Source organism: Lotus japonicus, chromosome 3, assembly GCF_012489685.1.
Source record: "Lotus japonicus ecotype B-129 chromosome 3, LjGifu_v1.2".
In the NCBI taxonomy this organism is placed as follows: domain Eukaryota; kingdom Viridiplantae; phylum Streptophyta; class Magnoliopsida; order Fabales; family Fabaceae; genus Lotus; species Lotus japonicus.
In genome coordinates this window covers 15,875,707-15,900,210 of record NC_080043.1, presented here as the reverse complement: position 1 = coordinate 15,900,210, position 24,504 = coordinate 15,875,707, and the positions used below count along the sequence as shown (strand labels likewise).

The 24,504-nt window shown below is 35.3% G+C and overlaps 2 protein-coding genes and 1 long non-coding RNA gene across 5 annotated transcripts; 1 reads left to right on the top strand and 2 right to left on the bottom strand.

Annotated features, from left to right (window-relative positions):
• Positions 1-5,654: 5,654 nt before the first annotated feature.
• LOC130748231 (beta-hexosaminidase 2) lies at positions 5,655-9,261 on the bottom strand. The gene is made up of 2 exons (XM_057601409.1): positions 8,353-9,261; positions 5,655-6,848 (listed from the first exon to the last, which is right to left on the bottom strand). Exons 1-2 carry the CDS (start codon positions 9,182-9,184, stop codon positions 5,908-5,910), a joined length of 1,773 nt encoding a protein of 590 aa, XP_057457392.1. The 5' UTR covers positions 9,185-9,261; the 3' UTR covers positions 5,655-5,907.
• Positions 9,262-11,703: 2,442 nt separating this feature from the next.
• Positions 11,704-14,550, bottom strand: LOC130747135 (uncharacterized). Of its 2 annotated transcripts, none has more exons than XR_009022326.1 (6): positions 13,886-14,550; positions 13,699-13,794; positions 13,176-13,283; positions 12,659-12,943; positions 12,276-12,371; positions 11,704-12,097 (listed from the first exon to the last, which is right to left on the bottom strand). It is a non-coding gene; the product is annotated as an uncharacterized LOC130747135 (long non-coding RNA). The 2 variants fall into 2 exon arrangements; XR_009022327.1 differs by having other exon boundaries at positions 12,276-12,359.
• Positions 14,551-17,820: 3,270 nt separating this feature from the next.
• Positions 17,821-24,432, top strand: LOC130745082 (serine/threonine protein phosphatase 2A regulatory subunit B''beta-like). Of its 2 annotated transcripts, none has more exons than XM_057597226.1 (5): positions 17,821-18,008; positions 18,140-18,287; positions 18,478-18,587; positions 19,755-19,911; positions 23,627-24,432. In XM_057597226.1, exons 1-5 carry the CDS (start codon positions 17,836-17,838, stop codon positions 23,717-23,719), a joined length of 681 nt encoding a protein of 226 aa, XP_057453209.1. In that variant the 5' UTR covers positions 17,821-17,835; the 3' UTR covers positions 23,720-24,432. The 2 variants fall into 2 exon arrangements, with proteins under 2 accessions (XP_057453209.1, XP_057453210.1); XM_057597227.1 differs by lacking the exon at positions 23,627-24,432 and adding an exon at positions 21,902-21,943.
• The last annotated feature ends 72 nt before the right edge of the window (positions 24,433-24,504 follow it).

The window sequence follows — 24,504 nt, the reverse complement described above, 5'->3', positions numbered from 1 at the left end:
TTTTTTGTGGAGAGTCAGTTATGACAAATGTGCGATTAAATGAAAGTGGTCAAATGGTATAGATCTCAATGTCAAACATAATAAATGGGTCAAATAGAAATTTTTCTATAAAATATTATTTAAATAATATAAATATGATTTTTGAAGTATTTTAAATCATATATATTATCTTGTATAAAATATTAAATTATATGTATATTTTTAATATAATTATAACTTTCTATTTTTATAGTTTGACCAACATGTTTTATGCCAAACTCCAATTTTAATTTGGTATCATAACTATAAAGCTCATCTTAAATCATTTATTGGATATCACTCATTAAATGTATTATTTGAGAATATTAAGTGTTTCAAACCTAAGTGTGACGTTGTGTGTTAAGGTTTCACATTAACTAGAGATATGACTAAATAAATGTTTTTTATACTATAGAAAAATCTTCACATTTGGGCCAACTTTAAGGTAGTGTCATACCAAATCCAAATTTAAAGAATAAAATATTGAATGATATGACACGATAGTATGCCAACTCATAGGAACCAAATCAATGACACCCAAGCTGAAAAAATCAGATAAAAAATAAGAGAATATAATTTTTTTAAAAAAATAATAGCAAAGGTAAATGAAAATGACAAAGAAACTAACCTCAAAGCTCAAAATGAATGATCTTAGTTGCAAAATACTAACATGAAATTTAAAAACTTGATAGTATTTTATAAAACAATGAGATTTGAAGAATAGCAAGAAGCAAATAACAAAGGAAAACCCAAAGAAAAAAATTGGGGAACGATGAAGAAAGTAGAAAAGGTTATTCATTTTATAGTCTTTTTTGTGGAGAGACAATTATGGCAAATGTGCAATTAAATGAAAGTGGTCAAATAGTATAGAACTCAATGTCAAACATAATAAATAATGGGTCAAAACTCAAAAAGAACATTTTCTATAAAATATTATTTAAATAATATAAGTATATTTTTTTATTATTTCAAATTATATATATTATCTTGTATAAAATATTAAAATATATGTATATTTTTAATATAATTATTATTTTCTATTTCTATAGTTTGACCAACAATTTTTATGCCTAACTCCAATTTTAATATGGTATAGAATCTCATTTAAGATCATTTACTTAATTTCACTAATAAATGTGTCATTTGAAAATATTTAGGGCCCGTTTGGTGGTCAGGATAGGATATAATATGTGAACAACATAGCAACAGGATAGGATAAGAGCAGGATATACACTTATCATATCATGTGTTTGAGGTGCACGTGATAAGGACAAGATATGATAAGAAAAAATGTATCAAATTTATATTTGAATAAAAAATACATTTAAAAATTGATCATTCTATTAAATTTAATTTTTTATACATTTTCATGAATGAGTATATATTTTAAAATAACTAAAATTAATTTAAATTTTATTAATTAGCATATTTTATTGTTTTGAAGATAGCTAGCTTATATTTTAAATAAAATTATCCAATTAACCAATTGTTTTTCACTTAGTTTTGACACGTGATAATTAACAATAAAAGTTAACTAAATTATGAAAGTACTTTATATTTAAATTATAAATTATTATATAAGTAGATAAAAAAATTAAATAATAGAAGATGAAAATATAAAATTAGTCTATTACTATTAAAAATTAATATTTGTAACCAATTGGTTTTCACTTAATTGTGACACGTGATAAATAAGAAAAATTAACTAAATTAAAAATATTATTATTTCAAAAGAAATTTATATTTAAATTATTATATAAGAAGATAAATGATTTTTAAATAATAGGAGATGAAAATATTAAATTAGTCTATTACTATTAATAAATCAATATTTTGTAAGTGAGTAATCTATTTAACTATTTATGAATAATAATTTTATTTATTTTTATGTTAGTTAAATTAATATTTTTATATTTATTAATTAATATTATTATAAATTATATAATATTAAAATAAATTAATTTGGAGTTAGGATACTGAAAGAAAATATATAACTGGTATCCTATCCTAGCTTCCCCCTCATGATAAGATAGGAGACATGATAGTGTTATTATATCCTGCTGGCGCAACAAACAACAGATAACAACAAGATCAGATATGATTACTATCATGTCATATCCTATCTTGTCCTGACCACCAAACTTGAGCTTGAAATGGTGTGTTAAGGTTCCACATTGACTAGAGATATGAGTAAATAAACTATATTTATAATGTTGAAAAATATTTAACTTTGAGCTAGTTGTAAGGGTAGTGTTGGACCAAATTCAAATTTAAAGAATAAAATATTGAATGACATGACACAATAGTATTCTAACTCATAGAAACCAAATCAAAGACACCCAAAGCTGAAAAAATTGGATAATAAATAAGAGAACAAAATTCTAAAATAAAAAAACAAAAGTAAATGAAAATGACAAAGAAACTAACCTAAAAGCTCAAAATGAATGATCAAAGTTACAAAAGACAAACAGGAGGTGAAAACGCTTTTTTTGAAATCTTTATATAAATTACCAGCGACCATGACTGCGGTTAACTTTGCGACGGTTTTACATGGATCAAATTTGTTGGTAATTTATCGGCACTACAAATAGTCGGTACATTTTCACTTTCATCCGTAAGGTGGTAGTAAATATCACCGCTAAAAAATATAATTGGGTCTTGATTAAATTTCCAGCCTCCCGCTTAAGTATATGATTTGTTGTCAGTTTAAATTATAGCCCTTGATAATCTTCCCGTTTAAATTTCCTGTCAGTTTACCCATGACCTTATTTTTAAAATAAGGTCGTACTGGCGGGTAAACCGTTAGTAAACCAGTATTTTCTTGTAGTTTTATAAACATGAATTTGTAACTGCTCTTAAAAACTTTCCATTCAAAAAAGTTAGGACATTGAGCACTTTGAACAACTAGTTCTTGTGGCTTGTCATTCAATCTGGTCTTAGTAGACAATATTTTGAGATGATTATAAGAGTTATTATTTCAATTGAATCCCTAGTATGAGTCTCTTCTATTTTGAACATCCATTTTAAGCTTCTCTTAACACTTTGCCTGTTTTAAAATTTTAGTATGTACAAATGTCTCTGGGATTTAGGGCAGTCTGCTTCCCATTGAAATGTTGACAGATTGGAAGCTAGCTACAGCAATCCTCCATCAACCTCATGCTTCTGAATCCAAGTTATTACAATGGTCGAAACCATGAGCTGAGACAAAGGCATTTTTCTCTTCTTTTAGTGGTAAATTGGGGAGCAAGCGAATTTCTGGAGTGTACCACAAGCTCCTTGTGGAAATAAGAAGTCAATCTGAGAGAAGACGTAAGCAAGCGCTTTCCAATATCATAAGCGTCAGTCCGTAAAAAAGTAAAGTAGAAAAGAAAAAGGTAGTCACTGAAAATTGGCTTCATCAGACCACTATGTTAGATAGTGTGTTCATTGTTGTCAATCTCTAGAGATATCTCTTAATCTCTTATGAGATTACGATATTACGTACCAAAAACGAGACTAGCGGGAGGTAATAACTGTTTTTTCAAATCTCTGCTGATATCTCGAGATATCTCTTAATCTCGTGTAATATCGCGAGATTACCACGAGATTACGAGATTAGCTTATTTTGTTAAAAATGTCAAAAAATGTTTTGTCTAAAGCTATTTCAGTCATCTAACCCACAAATTTTAGGGTTTTCACTCATCTCTGTCGTTCTTGCCACTCAACTTTGTCGTTCTTTCCACTTCTTCTCTCATCTCTGCGTGCGCAACCTTCACTCAACCTCTCGCGCGACCACCAGCGCAACTTCCTCCTCTTTCGACGCGGCTTCCTCCTCCTTTTGATGAAATCCAATCTGATGATTAATGGATAACTAAAGAGGTAGATGTAGAGGAGAATGATATTGATGGACTTGATGATATTGTGGACATCATTGAATTAGTTCAACACAACATTGAAAATTTGGTTCTTGATCCTAATGTTGGAGGGTCTAAGTCTATCCCATATGAGGAAGAACTTGATTGTGATGATGGAGATGATGATTCTAGTTGTTCTAAATTCGACGGTGTTGTAGGATTTTAAATTTGGATGACTAGTGACTTATTTGTTCTTGTTTTAAGTTTATCCTAACTTGTATTGATGTTTTGTTTACTTGTTATGACTTACGTACCTTAGGTTTGGATATTTGGTAATTTTATGCATGATTTTAATTGTCATTGTTGGATAATTTGGATAATTTTTTGTACAATTAGTGTGACTTAATCATTATTATAGTTTTAAAAGTATTATTTTTGCATGAGGTAATCTCTTACGAGATTACGTTACGAGATTACCTCTCTTCCACGAGATTAGGTAATCTCTAGAGATTGACAACAATGAGTGTGTTCCTAGTAAAGAAGCGTCTAAAACAACTCATTCCCAAACTAAATAAAGCCTTCACAAACTATTAATTTCCTCTCCCAAACATCGATTCTTTGATTGAAAACTCGTTTCGATATCGTACCCAATTTTTCTTGGGCGTATATTTCGGGTGCAACAAAATACCAATGTCCTCGGACAATGAGGAGAAGATAACTATCAGACTAAAAATGCGGGAGAAGGAGCCACTCACTAGTGAACAACAATAAAGGTTTTTCACTTGAAAATAGGTTGGAATCTTAAAGTCTATACTGTATAGATATAAGGACAACATGATCGTCTTGATCATGAGGGCTATAGAGATCACTTAGCCGACCTGAAGGATGTTTTCAGACAACTATGAAGGCACAACATGCCCCTTAACATGATCAAATGTATGTTCAGATTACAAGCTGGAAACTTTATGGGTTTTTGATGACCTATCATGGGTAGAAGCCAATTCGGTAATGGAGAGCATAAGGAATATTAAAGAAGTGCAACAACTCATTAGGCGATCACAAATTCCAGAGATTTTATTATCCATTCGTGAAGAACATTGTATTGAACATATCCTATGGATAACCAATTGATATGCATTCTAAATTTCTCATACAATAAAAAATAACATTGACTAATTTTGAACTTCGAAAAACCCTATCATTTCGAGCATTGTACAAACAACTTCAGAGCATCTCCACTTTGATCGTATATCAAATACATGGCACCAGAATAGACATCAAGAAAACCTGTAACTGTAACTAAACCGATAAACAAAAACATAAAGCCATGAACCTGTCACCCAAATTTCAAAGCTTGCAATCGTTCTTGTTTAGTTACAAGTGATTTTTGGTCAAATTTTGATTGCAAAATACAATCAGAAATCTAGTTTGATTCTTTCTTCCTTTTAGATTTGATAATCTCTGACTCTCTGAATGGTTTTTTGTTATGGTCAGATAGAGTCACTTTCATATCAAAGGTCAAACTTGCAATGACCTTTGCTAGTGCTGCAAATTGCAAATTAGTTTTAACTTACAATGTCACAGACAAAATTCAGACCTAAAAGTTCAGCTCCAATTTCACCACTTGCTATCTTATCATGAATTTGTTCTAGATATTTCACAGTATGTACAATGAAGTATTTAGTAGCCAGTGGTTGTTTAATCGATCAAAATAAAAATGAATAATGATTCAGAGAAGTTAAAAGAATAATCAAATTCATTACTAGTCCTAATTCAACTTCCTCTCCTTGCAAACACCCAAGATTCCAAACACAAACATCAATCATCATGTTGATCTATCAATATACTGCTTGAGGCAGCATTTGGTGAAATTTTAATTATACTGCAACTTACAACATCAATTGACGCCAAGATATGTTCAATTGAATATTCTTTGACAACTACAATTTCTCATAACAGAACAATAGGTTTTGAGGAGGCCTAAACAGCATTCAAACACTAAAGAGTCAATCAAAAGAAAAAGAAAAGAAGGTTTTCTTGATTAGCTCCTTTTTTTTTATATTGGCTGAGCCGTGTTGCACATACCAGGATTCTTAACACACCACAGTGGCTGAATGGGCTCAGCCCCAATACCTCTAGCTACCATTCTGCTTCTCCATTCATTCAATCTATCAGTAGCCTCTCCATATCTCTTCACACCCTTTTCATCCCGGTTCCCCGACCACAGTGCTTCACCCATTGCAGAAGCTCTTGGCCAAATTCTTGAATCCAAAACAGTTGAATCAGCTTGTTCTGACCACAAAGCCACTTCCCCACCCAAAACCAATTTCGCTTCATCTTCACTCAACCCATATGCAATATCATAATTGTACATTGTTTGCCATGTTTTAAAAGGCCCACACCAAGAGCCACCATTGCCTGTGTCAATCCCAGTTTGGTTATCATATGCACTGTTATTACCAGTGAAATCACCATGCCCACAATCCAGATAGTAGAAGGCCGCTGACGACACAATGGCGCGGTATCCAGAAGAAACAATCTGTTTCGTGTTATCATGTCCGTTGTTCCATGTCTGCAGAATCACATGCTCCTTGGGGAGAATTGTGGACGGAACATGGACCGTGTCGCTTAATAGAACATCTTCCCAGTAGACAACAGTGCGGTTGAGGGATAAGATGAAAGGGAGAGTGTTGTTGATGAAAACTTCAAGAATTTGGTTGAGAGTTCCGCCATTTGATAGATATTTCTGAATTGTTGGATCAGCTTTCCAGCAACCAGGGATTACCTCGTCAGCACCGGCGTGGTAAAATGTTTCTGGGAACAATGTGGTCACGTCATGGATGACATTGTTTAGGACTTGGTAGGTTTTGGGGATTAAAGGGTTCAAATGTCCTGTTCCTGGTTCTGCTGCAAGAGGTTCACCTTCAGCTGGCAACCAGAACATGTTGGCACAAGTTACAATCTCAGGGTAGGATAAGGCCCAAGATCCTGTATGCCCTGTTAATATGCAGCTCTTATCTGTTAGTGATCATCATAATTCAAAGATCCACTGTCTTCTTAATCAAAATTATGTGAAAGAGGAAAAGAAAGGTATGTTTTTCAATCAGAGTATAGATTAACACTGCAGAAACAATGTTTTAAACTTGAACATCATACAAAAGCCTAGTTAATTTGTTAGCAGGCCTAAACCTAATGAAAGATTGCAATATTTAGTTTTCTATTTCTTTGTGTGTGAGGTTCTAATTTCCAAGAATTTCACATTCTAATGTTCAGCTGCAGTCAAGACCCCTTATGCTTTGCCACCATAAATTTCATTTTAACACCAATCACCATAATTCCTAGAACCATCACTTTGTAATGGTTTATCATGTTAAGGAAAACACAATCAATTAGAGGAGACAAGAGAATATTTTTTTTAAATTGGAAATTAAAACAAATGACTGGCTCCTAACAGACAAAGTTTGTCTTATTAACTAAGTGTGTGGTTGGATCAGTGTTTGTCACAGTTAATTTTGGTAAAATTGATTATAGTACAAATGAGTTGAAAAGTAAAGTGAAACTAGTGTCTCTAACCGTTGAAAACTAGAGTAAAACTAATCTCTCTAACTTCTACGAAAATGAGTCGCAAACATCTGTATTTTTGCTTTTGGCAAAGGTCTGAGGAAGGGGGGAAATAAAGAAATGTGATTCGAGAGGCCAACACAAGTTAAATATTTTTTTTAACATAAGTAGCTTTTCATAGGAATGAAAAGAAAAGAAATAAAAAACAATAAATTTGATTAGATGAAAGTTTTGCTGGTTGCCAACACTTTAAACATTTTTATAACATAAGTAGCTTTTTTTTAACTAACCCGTTTAAAAAACTATTACATATCTCTTCCAAAAATATGTCTTTCTCAAAATTTATTTAAACTTGTACTAGGCTCTTAGAAGTAAGTATATAGGCTAAGAATTAAGAACTTGAGTGCTGATGTAGTGATGTGGAGCTCTTGCTTCTTAAATCTAAGAACTAGTTTTTTGCCAAATATTTTTGCTAGAAGTTTTTAGCATAAAATTGATTATTTTTCTCTCATCCAAATTGTTTTATTGTTTTATGAGATTTTTTTATACATCGAAAAGATAAATTGCACCCTACAGGAATTGATCTCTAGACCTACCTCAACCAACTCATATGTCGCCTAGTTTTTACCACTTAACTATCATTCAGAACTTTATTAGTTTTCTTTTATTATTTTATGGAAATAAAAAATGTAAATAATGTGGTGTTATAATACCAGATAAATACGGCTAGGAATTCAAATGAAGCGAAATCTACTATCAGTTGCTTAAAGCTTATGTAACACTTCAAACCTATAATAATAGTGCTAAGAACCAAAAATTAAAAAGCTACAAGAGATATAGATGCCTAGTAGAACCAACACATTGTGGTAACATAAGTAGCTTTTCATAACATGAGATATTTTGGCTTTTATTTATTGAAATTTACCATAAGTTGACTTACCAGGCGAGTCAATCTCCGGCATGACGCGAACTCCACGATCCATCCCAAACTCCACAACCGCCTTGACATCCGCCGGCGTATACACCATGTCAGGCCCGTAAGCTCCGTTCTCCGCCAGCCCCGGCTCCGAATGAACCACCAGCGGAAAAGACTGCGAGTCCGTCACATGCCAGTGCAACACGTTCACCTTGTTCATCCCCATCGCCTCCACCAACCTCATCACATCCTTCACCGGAAAGTAGTTCCTCGACGTGTCTAACATCACGCCGCGGTGCCCGTACAGCGGCGCGTCCCACACACGCACTCCCACCGCCACGCGCGTCGGATCTCCCCAGGTAATCTGGGATAGCGTCTCCAGCCCCCGCATCGCGCCCCATGCCGTCGCCGCTGTCAGCGTCGCCACCGGAGCGTTGACAGTCAGCGTGTAGGACTCGTCGACGCCGTGCTGGAGGGGTGTATCGGGGTATGTGACGGTGATTGTGAGGGACTGCAGCGGCGGGATGTCGGCGGAGAGGTTGGCTGCTATGGGGACTAGTGGGCGGTGGTGTTCTGTTTTGATGAGGTTTGTGTAGCGGGTTACGGCGGCGGAGAGGTGGTGGTTGCGGTGAGGGGTGGCGACGGTGATTGTGAATGTGGGGGAGAGGAGTGTGGCTTGGTGTGGTGGGGCCCAGGTGAGGTTTCTTGGTTTGGGCCACACATTGATGGTTGTGGTGGTTGATTCTACATTGAGCAATGTTGAGAATGAGTACAATAACAAGAGTAATAGAAGTGTTGACATAACAGTGTGAGGCATTGTGTGTGTTTGGAGTTTGGAATTGAATGTTGTGAACATTGTTGAGTGGTGTTATATATGGAACTGCAGGGTGAGATTAATTAAGAATTGGATTGAATTGTCTACACATAATTTGTCATATTTAGGGTGTTTTAAATGTAAACCTGATTTTAGAAGTCTTAAGTCACAAAGAGACTGCATTATGGGTGAAGGGGTCAATGCAGATGGATTTGTGCTTTTGAAAATAGAAGGAATTTGTTGGTTTAGGAGTCAGCTCAAGTTTCTTAGGACTGCTGCTAGTACTTTTTTTTTCTGTTTGAACTTTCTTCTGGTTTTGAGGACAAATTGTGCTTCAATTTTTTAGTGCTGAATAGCTGCGTCACAGGTGACAATCATGTTCGAGGCAGAAACATTACATTATGATGAAACTAACTCTGTTTTTGAAAATGGAAGGAATTTGTTAGTTTAGGAGTCAGCTAAAGTTTCTTAGGAATGCTGCTAGTACTTTGTTTTTTCTGTTTGACCTTTCTTTTGGTTTAGAGGACAAATTGTGCTTCAATTTTTTAGTGCTGAATAGCCTTGTCACACAGGTGACGACGATTATGTTTGGAGCAGGAATATCACATTGTGATGGAACTAACTCTGCTAGTAAGAATTTTTTTCCATTCACAAGATTTACAAGATTTAATCTTAAACTTTACTTAAAAAAAGCAAACATATACCATTTGAGTGAAATTTGTAAGTAATTGTGCTTTAATTTAAAAGCACGGGAAAGTTAGGTGCACTAGACTAATAAATTTGATAAATGCTAACCAAATAAAAAACTAAAAATGAAAATGATTTGATAAGAATTAAACAAAATGAAAACCGCAAGTCATAACGACTAACGCCATTGTTTAGTTCTTGCCGGCGTGCAAGGTCAAGCTGGTGTCTCCCAACATGTGTCTAGTCACAACCAAGACAGCCAAATGCAAACGTCCAATTTATGGCTTTCCCATGAACAATTTTTTAGTTTTATACGAGTCTTGTAAACCAATAAAGATTGCTGTCACTCAATTGATGTATCATGTACTAGAGTTTTTTGCCCGTGCGCTGCACGGCGAAGTTCACTATTGTATTTGATACATCAGTGAATACTTTGATTATAAAAAAACAATCATACTCATACACCAATTTAACCAAGTATAGACACACTATTAATATTCAAAAAACATAAATTTGGACACACAATTATAGTCTTCCGTACTCATACACCAATTTAACTAATTTTGCACATGTGGCGTATAAATGATTGAGTTTAATTTTTATGTAAAATGTTCTTACTTGTGCATGGTTGATTTTGCTCTTGTTACCAAAACAAAGATTCAAAACAAAATTGATATACTAAAATCAATATTTGCCGATTTTTTTAGATGCCAGAATTAAGAGAGAAAAAAAAATATGGGCTTTCAACAAAACAAAACTATAAAAAATATCACACAACCCGCAAAATTTCACACAACTTTTACCTATATTTTCTCATAGAATGTTCTTACCCGTGCACGGTAAATTTTGCTTATATATATTAATACTTTCTATTCTCTGCAAGGCATATTTTTAGTATCAAATTTCAATACTTTTATATGTATTTACCCTCAAATTATTAAAAATAATAAATGTAAACACTAAAGAAATTTCTTGTAAATATTAGTTCTTGTGTTATATTTTTTAATAACTAATTTTAATCTAATCATATTAATTTAGATATTTATAAGATCTTTTATTCTTGTGTAGCATATTTTTACTTAAAATTAGTTATAATTATATATATTTATTCATAAAATTACTTTATTTATTCTTATATTTTTATTAATGCCAATAATATATTTTAAACTATCAATAAAAATAATAATATACTATATAGGATTAGGGTTTAATGCCAATAATATATTATTTAATTTTGAAATGTTAAAGGAAGAAATTAGATTGGACAGTTAGGGCGGAGTTAGGGCGGTGAAGGGCAAAATTTTTGGCTGAGTAAGGCCTTCATTGAAGAGAATTAATCTGAGAGCGACACATCAGCAGAGTCTCTCTTCTAGTGATTCTCTTTTATAAAGTATATATAGATTCTAAACTTAGAATCCAACATACACCTAAAGTGACGCATAAGTGAATGAAATATAGTGGTGATTGCCTTACTAAAAGATTATAATTTTCTTGGAAAAGTAAAACACTATGTACATTTCTCTTTCGTTGATAATAAGCTTTGTATTATGATTGAGAAATGGGAACAGTTATTGACTTAGTTAATTATAATCAAAGCATTGTATAGTTAAGAAATGAGAACATAATGACTCGATACCCATAGTGGATTCCTGAGAAGTTAGTACCACTCATTTATCTCAATTTTCTTTGTAGGTCATTTAGATGCAAGTGTAATTTTATATATTAACATAATTTTCCCCTTGGCAATTTACATGTAACACTCCATCCACATCTCTTTTGTTGTAGTCATAGGATACATATATATATATATATATATATATATATATATATATATATATATATATATGTATATATTATTAGAATAATGCCAAATATTCTCATCCGACATTAAAGTTTCACCATGGTTCATAATTACAAAGTTACCTTTAATCATCTCCTATGCATTCAAAGGTGTCAGCATATGCATACACCCATAGCTTAAAAAATCAAAACACCCACAACAATTGCTCTTAATATATTCACTATCTAGCTATTTCTCTTGCTCTTTCAGATGTGATTAAACATTGGTTGTTATGTTGCTTTGTCTTTCTCTTCTCTTTCACATACAAAATATGAACTCTTAAAACATTCAAGAACACAAAAAATTCCTCGTTTGGGAAGAGGAAAAAGCTGTGTCCCAAGTCAACTCACAACAAAACATGCTCTTGGGGTGGTAGCTGTGAACCTGAACACAAAACCCAACTCCCTCTATTTCTCATGTGGAACTACCTGGATTATTGCAGAGAAGCAAAAAGCATATAAATCATAGGCCATATATCTTATATACTTTAAAAAATATATACAAATACATATTATAATATAACATGTCAATCACTACATATAAATCTTTGGCACTATTATATATGCAAACAAAAAGCATATATCAGAATGAAAAAGTTTTTCTCACATATTCTTCTTTCAACCATCATATGCATTCCTCTAAGCTCTTATTTTCATTCTGATAACATTGAGCTTCCGTTCCTTTATCCATCTTTCAATCACACTCAATGGGAGAAAATTAAAGGAGCGTAAGATACATGGGTATGAAATCATATTAATCATTTAGTATTGCCAAAAGAGCATTTGTCCTAAAGTAAATAAACATGACTTTGAAATCATATGAAAACATACCAATTATAGTGCTTATTTCAAAAGTCAAAACCTTTTAACATTCTTAGCAGTCATGAAATTGCTCTTAAAAGGTGGTTTTTTCTGTGGAATAATTAACCACAAAAGAAAAATGAAATTAAAATAAAATAAAAGCAGTGACAGTGGATAGTGTAATAGTACTTGGTTTACTGTGTCGTGAAAACACAACAGCCAGTCCCAAACAGCGTCGTGGCGGTATCCAGCTGAGGAGAGCACGGTGGCGTCTGCCATGGTCGACGTGGTGAATCTGGCGAATACCACAACTATATCATACAAAAACACACACCCAAATTAGATAATTTCAACTTTTTAGCTGTATATAATTTCAATTATATTTTACTCAATAAGTCTACAAAAGATAAGCTGCAATATGCAGTTAGATGGTGAATTCTTAAGTATTCAGAAACAGCCATGTAGAGAGGAACCCTGCAGATAGAAGATGCAAAAAAAAAGTGAGTCTGAATCATAAACTAAAGGGTTTCTCTTCTTTAATTATAAGTTTGAATTCTTTTTAGTGGAAGTGGGTAACAGCCTAACAGGGGAGAGTGGGTAAGAGTGCAAATAAATTTGAACTTGAAAGCAATACTTTGAAAAACAATAAGCAGCTAGAATTGGAAGGGGTGCATTTTGATTATGAAGTAAAAGGCTATAATGTCACCTGGGGAGGAGAGAAGGCAGTAGGAATGTATAGATTCATAAATAGCCTATCTTTTTCTCCACAAACAGAAATTGACTCCCTTGCATGCTCAGTCTCAGAAATTGACTTCTTTAAAGCAATCAATTGACAAAATATTAGCAAAAAAAAAAGAAATTAGTAATGATAAACAATCTTATGGATTCCTGTTACGGCAACTACAATCATAGAAATAGATCACATGCTTATTCAAATCTTTCTAACTATCTATAATACAAACATTAAAACACATTTTATGTTGAGTGAGGAGAGAATTAGAATCTGAAATAGATAAGAAAATGAACTGGCCAAAAACTAATACTAAGCTGTAAGCTCTTCCAAATGCCCATGTTATTATAAAATAAGCCAATACACAATACACAGAGAAAGAAAAAATTGTAAAACACATTACAGCAAAATAATTCAAAGATATTGTGATGAAGTAAAATCTCAATCCAAAGATTAAAAATAATTCCAGCAAAACACATAGTGATTGTTGGCAAAGTACCTTCTGAATTCTTGTGGAAATTGAGTGGAATGAGATCCGGACGGAGCTCCGGTGACAGGATGTTTACCATATTTGATAACATAAGGAGTGATATTCCTGAAGCCAAAGTGCAAAATAAAGTTATCAAATCAAGCAAACTGCATAATAAGAATAACTAAGCAGAGTATAGCATAGAAGAGATACTGACATAACATCGAAAACGCTGCCATCAGGTGTACAAACAGGATACTCAAACGGTGTAAACGTGAGGGCGCAGCAATAGAATGGAAGACCCTTAAAGGCGGTGCAGTTGTCTTTGGATTTGAAGCGCCCCCGATTGAAAAAGCTTTCAGGGATGGATAAAGGGGAAAGCATAAATGATAAATTCATGAAGAAGAGAAAAAGAATCCAAAAATCAATTCTTGAAAAACAAAATCCCTAAGGTTGTGTTTGGATGGGGGAATATTTGAGGGGAATGTAATTTTAGAGGGTATTTCAAATCCTTTCAATTAAAATACCTTGTTTGGATATCTAATGTGGAGAATTCTCAAATTACTAGTAATTAAATGAGGTATTTTACTCAATAGGATTTAGGGTAATTGAAATCACCTCAAAATATGAGGAATTTCAAATTCTTCATCTCTCCCTTAACCCTATCTAAATTCAGTAAAAAAAATTAATCTCGGCTAAAAATCCTAAAATCGGCCATAAACTTGAAAGTCAACCAAAAACTCAAAAATCGGCCCAAAACCCTAAAAATTGGCCCGACACTCAAAAATCGGCCGAAAATTGCACCAGTATAGAAACAGAATCGCGTTTCTTCTCCCTCTCGTTATCTGAAGTGGTAGCTCAAACAGCCAATGTATTCTGAATCTGAAAGAACCCAAAAGAAATAGAAATAAAAAATCAAAACGTGTCGCATAAAAGATCATGAAAAACCAAAAAGAAAGGTTGAGAGAAAAGGAGATGCATGCCTGGGTTCTGTTGAAGGAAGAGGAGGATAATTTCTTGCGGAGGGACCTGCGGGATCGGAGATCAAGGGGGCACAGGAGGGGCATCGAGAGGGGGAGGGGTGGATTGGGGTTCGAAGGGAGAAACGGCGTCAACGGCGGCGGTGGAGAAGGTCGTTGAAGTAATCATCGGCGTCGTCGTCGTAGTCGCTGTAGTAGTCCAAGGGAGCTTCCTCCGCGTCGCCACTGTAGAAATCGTCGTCGAAGGACTCCACATCGTTGGCATCGTGCATATCATCCTTAGAGTCCATGGAATTTGGAAGAAGAAGAAAGAAGGAACCCTAATTTGATAGGCGATGGAAGATGATGTTGATGAGAGAGAGAGAGAGAGAGAGGGAGAGAGGAGAAAATCTAGGTTACAGAAATTGGGAATCGGAATAACAATTAGGAGAAGAAGAAGAAAGAAGAAGAATATGTGTGTTGTTTGTTGGTTGAAGGTTTCTTTCTGTTTATGGGTATGTGAGGAGTTGTATTGGGAAATCTGAGTTGTTTCAAATTTGAAATTTGAAATTTGAGTAGATGAGTGAATCAAGGAGCTTGTTGAGGAAGGATTTTCACTGAGTGGGAGAGGTGGGCGGTTGATGGATTTTCAAGAGGGGGAGTGGGAATGCACACAAATAATTGGGCAGTACAGGTGGCGGGTTTTATGAGAGGAGTAGTGGGAGAGAGAGAAAACAAAACGGAGAAGTTAGTGGGAGAGAGAAGAGAGAGGGTGTGTGGAATAAAATATAATAAAATAAGGGGAGGGGGGAATAAACTCTAATAAAATAATGAGTGGGAGAATAAAATATTGAAGTTTATTCAGGGTGGGGGAATAAAATATTGTTAAATATTTGAGGAGCTGACACATCAGCTAAAAACCTCTTGGAGTGATTCTGTTTTAATATATGTACTAGATTTTTCACCATATATCAATCAATTCATACTTTATAAACAAATAAATAAGTATAAATCAGTGCAATAATATGACGACGACTTTTAAAAAGACATAAATTTACACCAATTGACCAAAATATTTAAACGGTTGCCATGAATAGAAGAACATACACCTGTATAGATTAAATCATGCACTGGGATTCTATTGAATAAACCATCAAATAAGAACAACTCCATTATGAAAATAATTTGAGGTTCTACACAGTTTCGCAATGAATGATATAAAAAATTGATAATAAATCAGCAAAATGATGTCTAGTTGATCCAATCTATTCCTCAAGGAAAACTCCTCTATTTTTTCTTGGACCTGAGCATTGTAAATGGAAAGGAATTAATTACTCCAGCTTACAATTAAAAATCAAAGACATAAATCACATTATATATTGTATAATAACATGAAATTCGATTTAAAAAAAGCATTTAACTTACTGAAGACGAAGATAGATAGACGTATTCAATCTACTACAACAATTTAACAATTAAGTTTAAACCTGCAACTATAAATATTAAAATAATAATAGATTAGTTGCACTACACCAGAAAAGGGCTTTTACAGCGCCCCTTTTACAGCGGTTTAGGTGGCAGCCGCTGTAATAACATAAACACGGAGCGGATGATGGGCTATTGCAGCGTTTTATTAAACTAACCGCTGTAAAAGCATTACCTTTTAACAGCGGTTCTCTTAGAAGGCGCTGTAAAAACAAAAACACGGGGCGGTAATAGGATTTTATAGCGGTTTATATACTGAACCGCTGTAAAAAATAGGTTCCACTATTTACAGCGTTTATGAAACTAACCGCTGTAAAATTAACGTAAATAATAAAAATCCAAAATTCAGGTTTTGTATGGGATCGAACCCACGTTCCCTTAAGAAAAACACAATAGTCTTTCCACTAGGCTAGATTCACTTTATGATATATTTGTACAATTTATAGTATTAGTATAAAAGTTAGTTGATTTCTTTAATAAATGGTTCAAAATATGTTCTGCATGGGATTCGAACCCAGGGCACCACAGAAAATATAATGAGTCCTTACCACTGGGCTGTTACACGGTTTTTGTTAGTGTATTCGTTTTTTAAATATAAGTATTATTTTATTTATTGATTTTGTAAAATTACATCTGTAACTGCAAACCCTTATTTTTTACCAGTTACATCTTTCACCACTCTGCTACCTCACGACTATTCTCGACCTGCTACTTCTCTCAAAGCCCTCGCCACCTCCTGCCTCCGCCGTCCTTGCCGCCGCCGCCTCCATCCCTTCCGCCGCCTCTGCCTCTCTTTTTTTGGGTCGCTTCCTGCACGGTTGTTGCCCTGCTCTCATTATCAACCTTCCATTGTTCCTCAATCCTCTCCACAAGCAATTTTCCTCTTCCTCATAAGGTAATACTTTGATCTGATGCTATGATGTTCTTCATTTTTGTAACTGCAGCCTAGGGTCTGAGTTGGTTTTGCTGCTGTTGAAATTTCCTGAAATTTTCTCCATACTCTATGCTATTAATCTTTTGTTTGTTCTATTCACACTGTGTTTGGTTATGAATATCAATTAGGTAGCTTCAATTTTGGCTTTACAGCTAAGAGTATCAGTTCAAATATCAATTAAGTAGCTTCAAATCATTCACTGAAATCTTCTATGTGGGGGGCATGGGGGAAAGTTGCAATAGCATAGGGGTAAATAGCAAAACCACAGACCGGATGGAGGAGGGAGTAGTTTATGCAGTAAAAGATATTGGTTATGAATCATGATGATGAGAAAGGGGACACACACACACACTCAGAAGAGTGAGATAAAGTGTGAGGTTTGAAAGGTGAATAAAGCAATGGATGATAAATATTGAAAGGCTTGGAACCAAGCCTCACTAGCTGCAGAAACAGGGTAGGTTCGGGAAATAAGTGTCGGCAACTTGTTTAACATGTTCTAAGAATATGCAAATAAAATAGCAACTGTTTAACTTAAGTGTGTTATGTTTTGTTGTCTTTTTCTTGTTCTCTTTGTGGTTGTGGGGTACCAGCACTAGATGAAAAAATAATACTAGAGCCTTCAATTATAGGAATTGACAAATTACCTAATTAGATTCCAAGTTCTCCATTATTTGTCTTCACTGCGTTGTGATTTTAGGTGAGTTTTATGGTTATTCATCCTCAAGATTTTGAGTTGTGATTAGGATCATTATTACTGTTAAGTGACTACTTTTTATGTCATAATGAAAAATGAAAAACCTTCAAAACCATCATATTTTGATAGTAATATATTCATATAGAATATATTACTACATTAATAGATCTGCAAATGGTCGTCTTACCCTGAGGGAGCTGAAGCGTGGAAATATAATTGATGCAATGCTGCATGCTGATGAAGAAGAAGACATCAACAAGGTTTTGAGGTAGATATATTGTGAAAATGTCATTACCATTAACTTCAAAAAATGATTTTGGTTTCTTATTCAAATGAATTAAATATATTTATATCAAAATGCAGTGATCTTTTATACCTTCCCTTAAATATTGTTTGCAGGTACTTCTCTTACGAGCACTTCTATGTTATATACTGCAAGTTTTGGGAGCTGGATACAGATCACGATTTCTTGATAGACAAAGAGAATCTTATCAGATATGGTAACCATGCGCTCACCTATCGAATTGTCGATAGAATATTTTCTCAGGTTTGTGTGGATATAATATTATGTACTGCTTGTCTTGATATTTGATAAATAGCGGTATTCAGCCACGGACAATCCAAGCCTCCAACCCTGCCCCTTCTAATAGACATACAATGTCTGTACACTTTTTTTCATGACTTATCAGATTATTTGTTGAAGATACTGATTTTGACTCAGTTAAATATAATCACAGGTTGCAAGAAGGTTTACTAGTAAGGTTGAGGGAAAGATGGGTTATGAAGATTTTGTTTATTTCATACTGTCAGAAGAGGATAAATCATCTGAGCCGAGTCTTGAGTATTGGTAACTTTTTCTCATTCATTTTTCCGTTTCATTTGTTATCCTCTCACCCTTCTTGATAAGATGTCACCGGATTAGTTGATGTCTAAGATGCAAATATGATGATGATTCATTATGTTAACCACGTAGATATCATGTTTTCTTTTGTTAGAATTTAGAAATATAATATAAAACCATTCATATGTTCTTCACTCAACAACTGTAGCTTTTGGGATAGTTTGTTCATGACATGGTATCAGAGCCTCTTTGATAAGTAGTCTAGAGTTTGATCCTTGTTGCCTCCATTATTCTAATAAAAAGTTGAATTTCAGCCCATGGCAGGCAGCCCACCGCATTCTCCACGCTTCAAGCCTAATGGGCTCTTGTGTGAGGGGGCGTGTTAGAAATATAATATAAAACCATTACCCAATAGCTTAAGCTCTTGGGATAATTGGTTCATGACATATTTGATTTGGATTTTGGACTTCACATATGCATACTCAAGTCTCAAAGGCATGGTGCTGAAACTTCACCTATTCAAAACAGACCAGAGTTTCAATTTTTAGAAATAACAATTTTCATGTATGATGTACTAAAATTGTTGTTTTTATAACAGTTGTTGAAAGAGACAAAAGTAGGTAACAACAATTTGCATATTATTTTCAGTTTTACCATTGATGAGAAAGTTTTTCATGAATTGTTTCCCATGTTTCCTGTGACTTCAAAGTACAAAATCAAGAAAACGTCAAAATAGAAAAACTGTTTTTATATTAGCACGGTATAAACAATCCAACGGAAGAGTTTTATTTTTTCAAATAACTGTTTTTCAAATAGTTCCAAACACATCCAAAGTCTTTCCTTTCAAGGACGGTGATATTGCAAGCTTTGTGTCGTAGGGTATTATACTCAATAGCAGTGTCAAGAAAAGGCACAGCTGAGAAATAGGACAGGAATGATGGATTGAATTTTAACTTTGGGCTGGTTGGTACCTGGAATGATTGTAGGGAAATTGCACAATTTATTTTTTTGTTTTTGATTTTTTTTTAAAAGCTTTCTACCTTTTTCCACTACCCTTTATTTTTCACCTTGCCCACAAAGCTCACCCTTAGGCCAGCATTTATAAATTGACCTTTGTGGTTGACTCTTATTAGCTATGTCTGACTTTGACTCACTTTAACTTGTCATGGTCAGGTTCAAGTGCATTGATTTGGATGGAAATGGAGTTTTGACACGAAATGAACTGCAATTTTTTTATGAGGAGCAATTGCATCGAATGGAGTGCATGGCTCAAGAACCTGTGCTTTTTGAGGATATATTGTGCCAGATTATTGACATGATTGGACCTGAGGTTTGTCTTTCAATCTTTCTTCAATTGATTGTTTAATCATATTTCATTGTGTTGTCAGGGAGTCACAATAGCTGAAAATTGATGCAATCTAGTGAGCAGTTTATAAAATTGTGTTTTGTCCTGGAGAAATGACAATCCAACAAAAAAAAAACAAATTACAGCGGTTACGTGGAGGAACCGCTTTAATATATATCATCAATTACAGCGGTTACCGGCTGAAACCGCTGTAAAAGAAGAATCAAGTACAGCGGTTCTCTAGAATAACCGCTGTTGTAGGTCTGTATTTACAGCGGTTTTATTAAATCAACCGCTGTAAATAAGCGTCTTTTACAGCGGTTAGAACCGCTGTTAAGGCTTTTACAGCGGCGAGATCTACAGCGGTTTTGGACCACAGAAAACCGCTGTAAAAGGCAATTTTGAACCGCTGTTAAAGACCATTTTTGGTGTAGTGTTGCCTTCTAGATTTAAAAACTAAAATAGGATAAAGAGGAGGAAAAAACTGACTTACCAATGTCCAACAATAAAATTCATTTTACCCTTCCATGTTAAAATTATCATCAATATCATGGTTATAAAAACCGGACCGGACCGGCCGGTTCGACCGGATGAACCGGGAACCGAACCCCTGTCCGGTCCAAAACACTCACAGAACCGCCTGGGAGAAAAACCGTTGTTGAACCGTCCGAACCGGTGTTGAACCGGGCGAACCGGTTCAACCGACAATGAAGACTTTTTCTATTCGGAGCTTCAAATGAAGATTCCACACGCGTACACCCATTTCTCTTGATGTTTCCAATCTTTCTTCAGAATGAAGTTTTCTCATCCGACACCCACTGCAAAAAGTAACTTTTCGGGTAAAATAGATTTACAACGACTTTGGATCGTTGCCTTAATTCCAAGAAACCTGTTTTGAGTTCTGAAATTCTGTCGCCATAACCTATCTTAGAATTCACGGAGGAATGCGCAGGAAAAATCGGAATCGCGAAATTTTCATTTTTCCGCATTTTCCAAAACCTATAAATATCAAGAAAATGAAAAATTTTCAAAAATCCTCACCATTCCCTTCACCCAAACCCGCGAGCACCAAGGAGGAAGGAGGAGAAGTGATTTTCGTCGTTTCTTGCCTGATCGTTGCACCGTTCGTTGCTACGCGTAGACCTCGAGGTATAAATGCTATTCCTTACTTCTGATCGTCAATTCTGTCGCTTTTCTCTATGTCTTTCTGTGCTCAAAGTTTTGAGCTTTTTGTAAAACTGTCCAAATAACTTGATTTAAGTGTCTAAACTTATTCCCTGCATGCCCAAGAACATGTTTAGCAGATTACATTTTGCCGAATATCGCCGAAATGCCGCCGAATTTCAATTCTGCTTGAAAAACCCATTTTGAGCCAAAGTTTCATCCTTTAGGCTGAAAACTCTCGACTTAGCTTAGCGCTAGTAGGATTAGTTGTTATAAACGTCGTTGGTAACGTCCCCATCCAATTTGTTTTTCGAAATTCCAATTTTGAAATTCTGAGCTAAAAATATTGACCAAAATACCCTTGCGACAGTTTTCGACCCGATAATTTTTCTGAGAGATTCCCTGGCCTAGATATCGCCTAAGAATACTTATGAATTAAATTAGATCGAAGAAAAAGTTCGGGAAGCCCTATTTTGATAGTGGCCGAAACTTATATGCCATGGTACCGTGTCCAAAAATAATTTTTGGGTCTGTATGATCTGAGTTATAGCGTAGCTCTCTCCGTTGTCGAAATTTTGGCTTTGGTTTCGTGTCATTCTGAGTTCTGTAGCTCGAGTTATGGATGTTTTATCGAATAAAGTGTTTTTGTACAAAACTTGAATCGAGTCAAAACTCATCCATTCGGGGAAAGCCCTTCCATTCGTGCCTAAATGTTGTACTCTGAAGCTTCTTGAGCTTTGTTGAACATTAGTTAGGATTGCTTCGACTGTATCGACTTGTGTTGATTCATTATTGCTTTGTTTGCTCAAAGGTTCAATTGTGGAAACTTTGGGGTTGACTGAACAAGCTTGTGAGGGAGACCTACACCGCGAGACTGGAACATTCGAGGTTAGGGCAACTTACTTACTAGCTATTTGTATTGTAGGCGTCGATAACTTCGACTTGAGTATTGCTTGATATTGAATATTGCTTGGATATTGTTTATCGCTGTGAATTGGAAAATGTTTTCTGGAGGCTTCGGCCGAGTGAACTTATATGAGACGTGTGTCTCCGTTTTCTGAGAGGCTTCGGCCGTTTACTGATTTCTGTCTTATGATTCCCGCACCGTATTATTGTCGCACCGCTCTTTAGAGCTGAATATTGTTGAATTGATATGGAATTGTGCGTGTTGACGCGATTGCGGAGCGTAGGACATTTGAGTTGGTTTTGTTGATCTTTCGGGTTGAGAGGAAACCCTAGGCAGGTCCTGACCTGAGGTCTGAGATCTAGCCCTCTTTGAATACTTAGACTTTTCCCGGGGATTATATTTGGGGGATTTGGGAAACTTTGAATAGTTGGAGTTTGGAACTTTAGAACTTATGGAACTTGGATTTCGATAATAAACATCATAACTTGATTAACTCAACTTGAAATGCTTTGATTAATTAACAAGACCTTTAGGAAAATTTAAGAGTTGGAAATGAATGTGAAAAACGGGAAACAGTCGTAAAGCCTTGAACTTGAGATGATTTGATGGTCGTCACGGGGATGAACCATAGTGACCATGGAAATGTCACTGAGTGCAATATGTACTCCGGCTTTTCACAGCCTAGTCGCAAAGACGACTTTGACCTTCGGATACTTTTAAATTGAGATTTGTGGTTAAACTCGTACGTGTGAGGACGATTCGATGTTTGGTTAACCATATTGCATTATACATACGTTTGGGGTTTGGGACGGTCAAAAGACTGGGCCTTCACGAAGAACACCAAGTGTATCTTCGACATTGCGGCGCGAATCCGTATGTCCAAACCCGTCGGGTTGGGCCGATTCGGCAATAATTATTGACACGCGCGGATCCGTATATTCAATCCGATGGATTGGATCGATTCGGCGGTAGTCACTCAGGCACGCGTGAGTCTGTATGTTCAATTCGATGGATTTGATCGATTCAGCGATTGTCATTTTAACTCGCGTGAATCTGTATGTTCAATCCGAGGGATTGGATCGATTCAGTGATAACCTTTCGACTCGCGCGGATCCGTATGTTCAACCCGATGGATTGGATCGATTCGGCGATAGTCATTGGACACGCGCAACGTCCGTATGTTCGACTCTTTTGAGTGAACCGACTTGGCGTTGTCATTTGTTGCGTGTGCGAGTCCGTATGTTCAAACCCGATGGGTTGGATCGACTTGACATGCCTAATTGTGGGAGTTGCGTGTGCGAGTCCGTATGTTCAACCCGATGGGTTGGATCGACTTGACATGCCTATTTGTTGGGATCATCTTTTGAGTTGACATTGCATGCATACATGCACCCTTATTGAATTGTTGAGTAATTGTTTATTGAACTGTTGAGATAGCAGATATCGAATTGTTTATTAGAGCCTTGATAACATGCTAAGTATATACCTTAAGATAGGCAACTGATAACCTATATAAGTATATACCCCCTTTATCACATGTTGTTTGTATATCTATTGTATTCCGTGAGTTGACCCTAGCGCCTTGGCTTTGGTTGCATGTTTGTATTTGGGCGGTCGGCCTGCTGCCAGGCGTCCGTCAGTCGATTCGTGATGATTCGTCACTCGAGGAGGACCAGGAGCGTGATGACTATTACTGAAGCTTTCGACGAGGACCCGGACTGAATGAATGACCAGATGAGGGTCGATGATCGATGATGGAAGTATAGGGTATGGGTGTTTAGAGCCTACTAAGGTTGGGTGTTAGGGTCATAGCTCTGATTCGTCATTTGTACTTTTGGGACAGGGTAGTTTCCGACAGATTGCTTTTCGGTGTGGTTCTCCGTAGATGGGAATCGCATGGAGTAGTCGGACGTAGGAAGTCTTTTTGGAGGCCGTTTTGGGCTGACTTACTTTCTTGGAAGACTGTACTTATAAAACTTATGACTCTATCTATGGGTTGTACTTGTTTGTCGTTGGGCAATACTTTTAGTTACTAGATGTTACTTTCCGTCACTTGAGGACACTCGTGACGATGATTTTGATTGCAGCAAGGGCTGTGCTTTTATTGTATGTTAGTCGCTGTTAATCGCGATTGGGTTGAGTCTTTAAATTCGACAAGTCTTTTTATTTAAAAAGAAAACGAAAAAAAAATATACCTGCTTTTTCCGCTTTATTTTATCTTTGGTTACTAAAATGACACCACCGAAATCGGGGTGTTACAGTGGCTGCTGAAATAAAAGAAGCTTGTATCTAGTTTTGGTTTTGTTGCATTTGTTCATGTTTTTAGACAAGCAAATAGTGGAGCTCATGTGCTTGTAAAGTATTCTCTGGATCATGGGGAAGAGTCTTGGTTTCATTGTGCGCCCTCGTGTATTTAATCATGTATTTTCTCGAATATTCTTCCGAATAATTTCTAGTGCAAGTTTGTCTTACCGTAAAAAAGAAAAAAGAAACAAACCCTTATAGTT

Bases quoted from the DNA above. Each gene is read 5' to 3' on its own strand.
- LOC130748231 (XM_057601409.1), bottom strand. From the start codon at position 9,184: ATGTTCACAACATTCAATTCCAAACTCCAAACACACACAATGCCTCAC. The intron at 6,849-8,352 runs GTAAGTCAACTT...GCATATTAACAG, and splicing joins GCCGGAGATTGACTCGCCTG to GGCATACAGGATCTTGGGCC.
- LOC130745082 (XM_057597226.1), top strand. From the start codon at position 17,836: ATGAAAAACCTTCAAAACCATCATATTTTGATAGTAATATATTCATAT. The intron at 18,288-18,477 runs GTTTGTGTGGAT...ATATAATCACAG, and splicing joins TCGATAGAATATTTTCTCAG to GTTGCAAGAAGGTTTACTAG. The intron at 19,912-23,626 runs GTTTGTCTTTCA...GCCTGCTGCCAG, and splicing joins TTGACATGATTGGACCTGAG to GCGTCCGTCAGTCGATTCGT.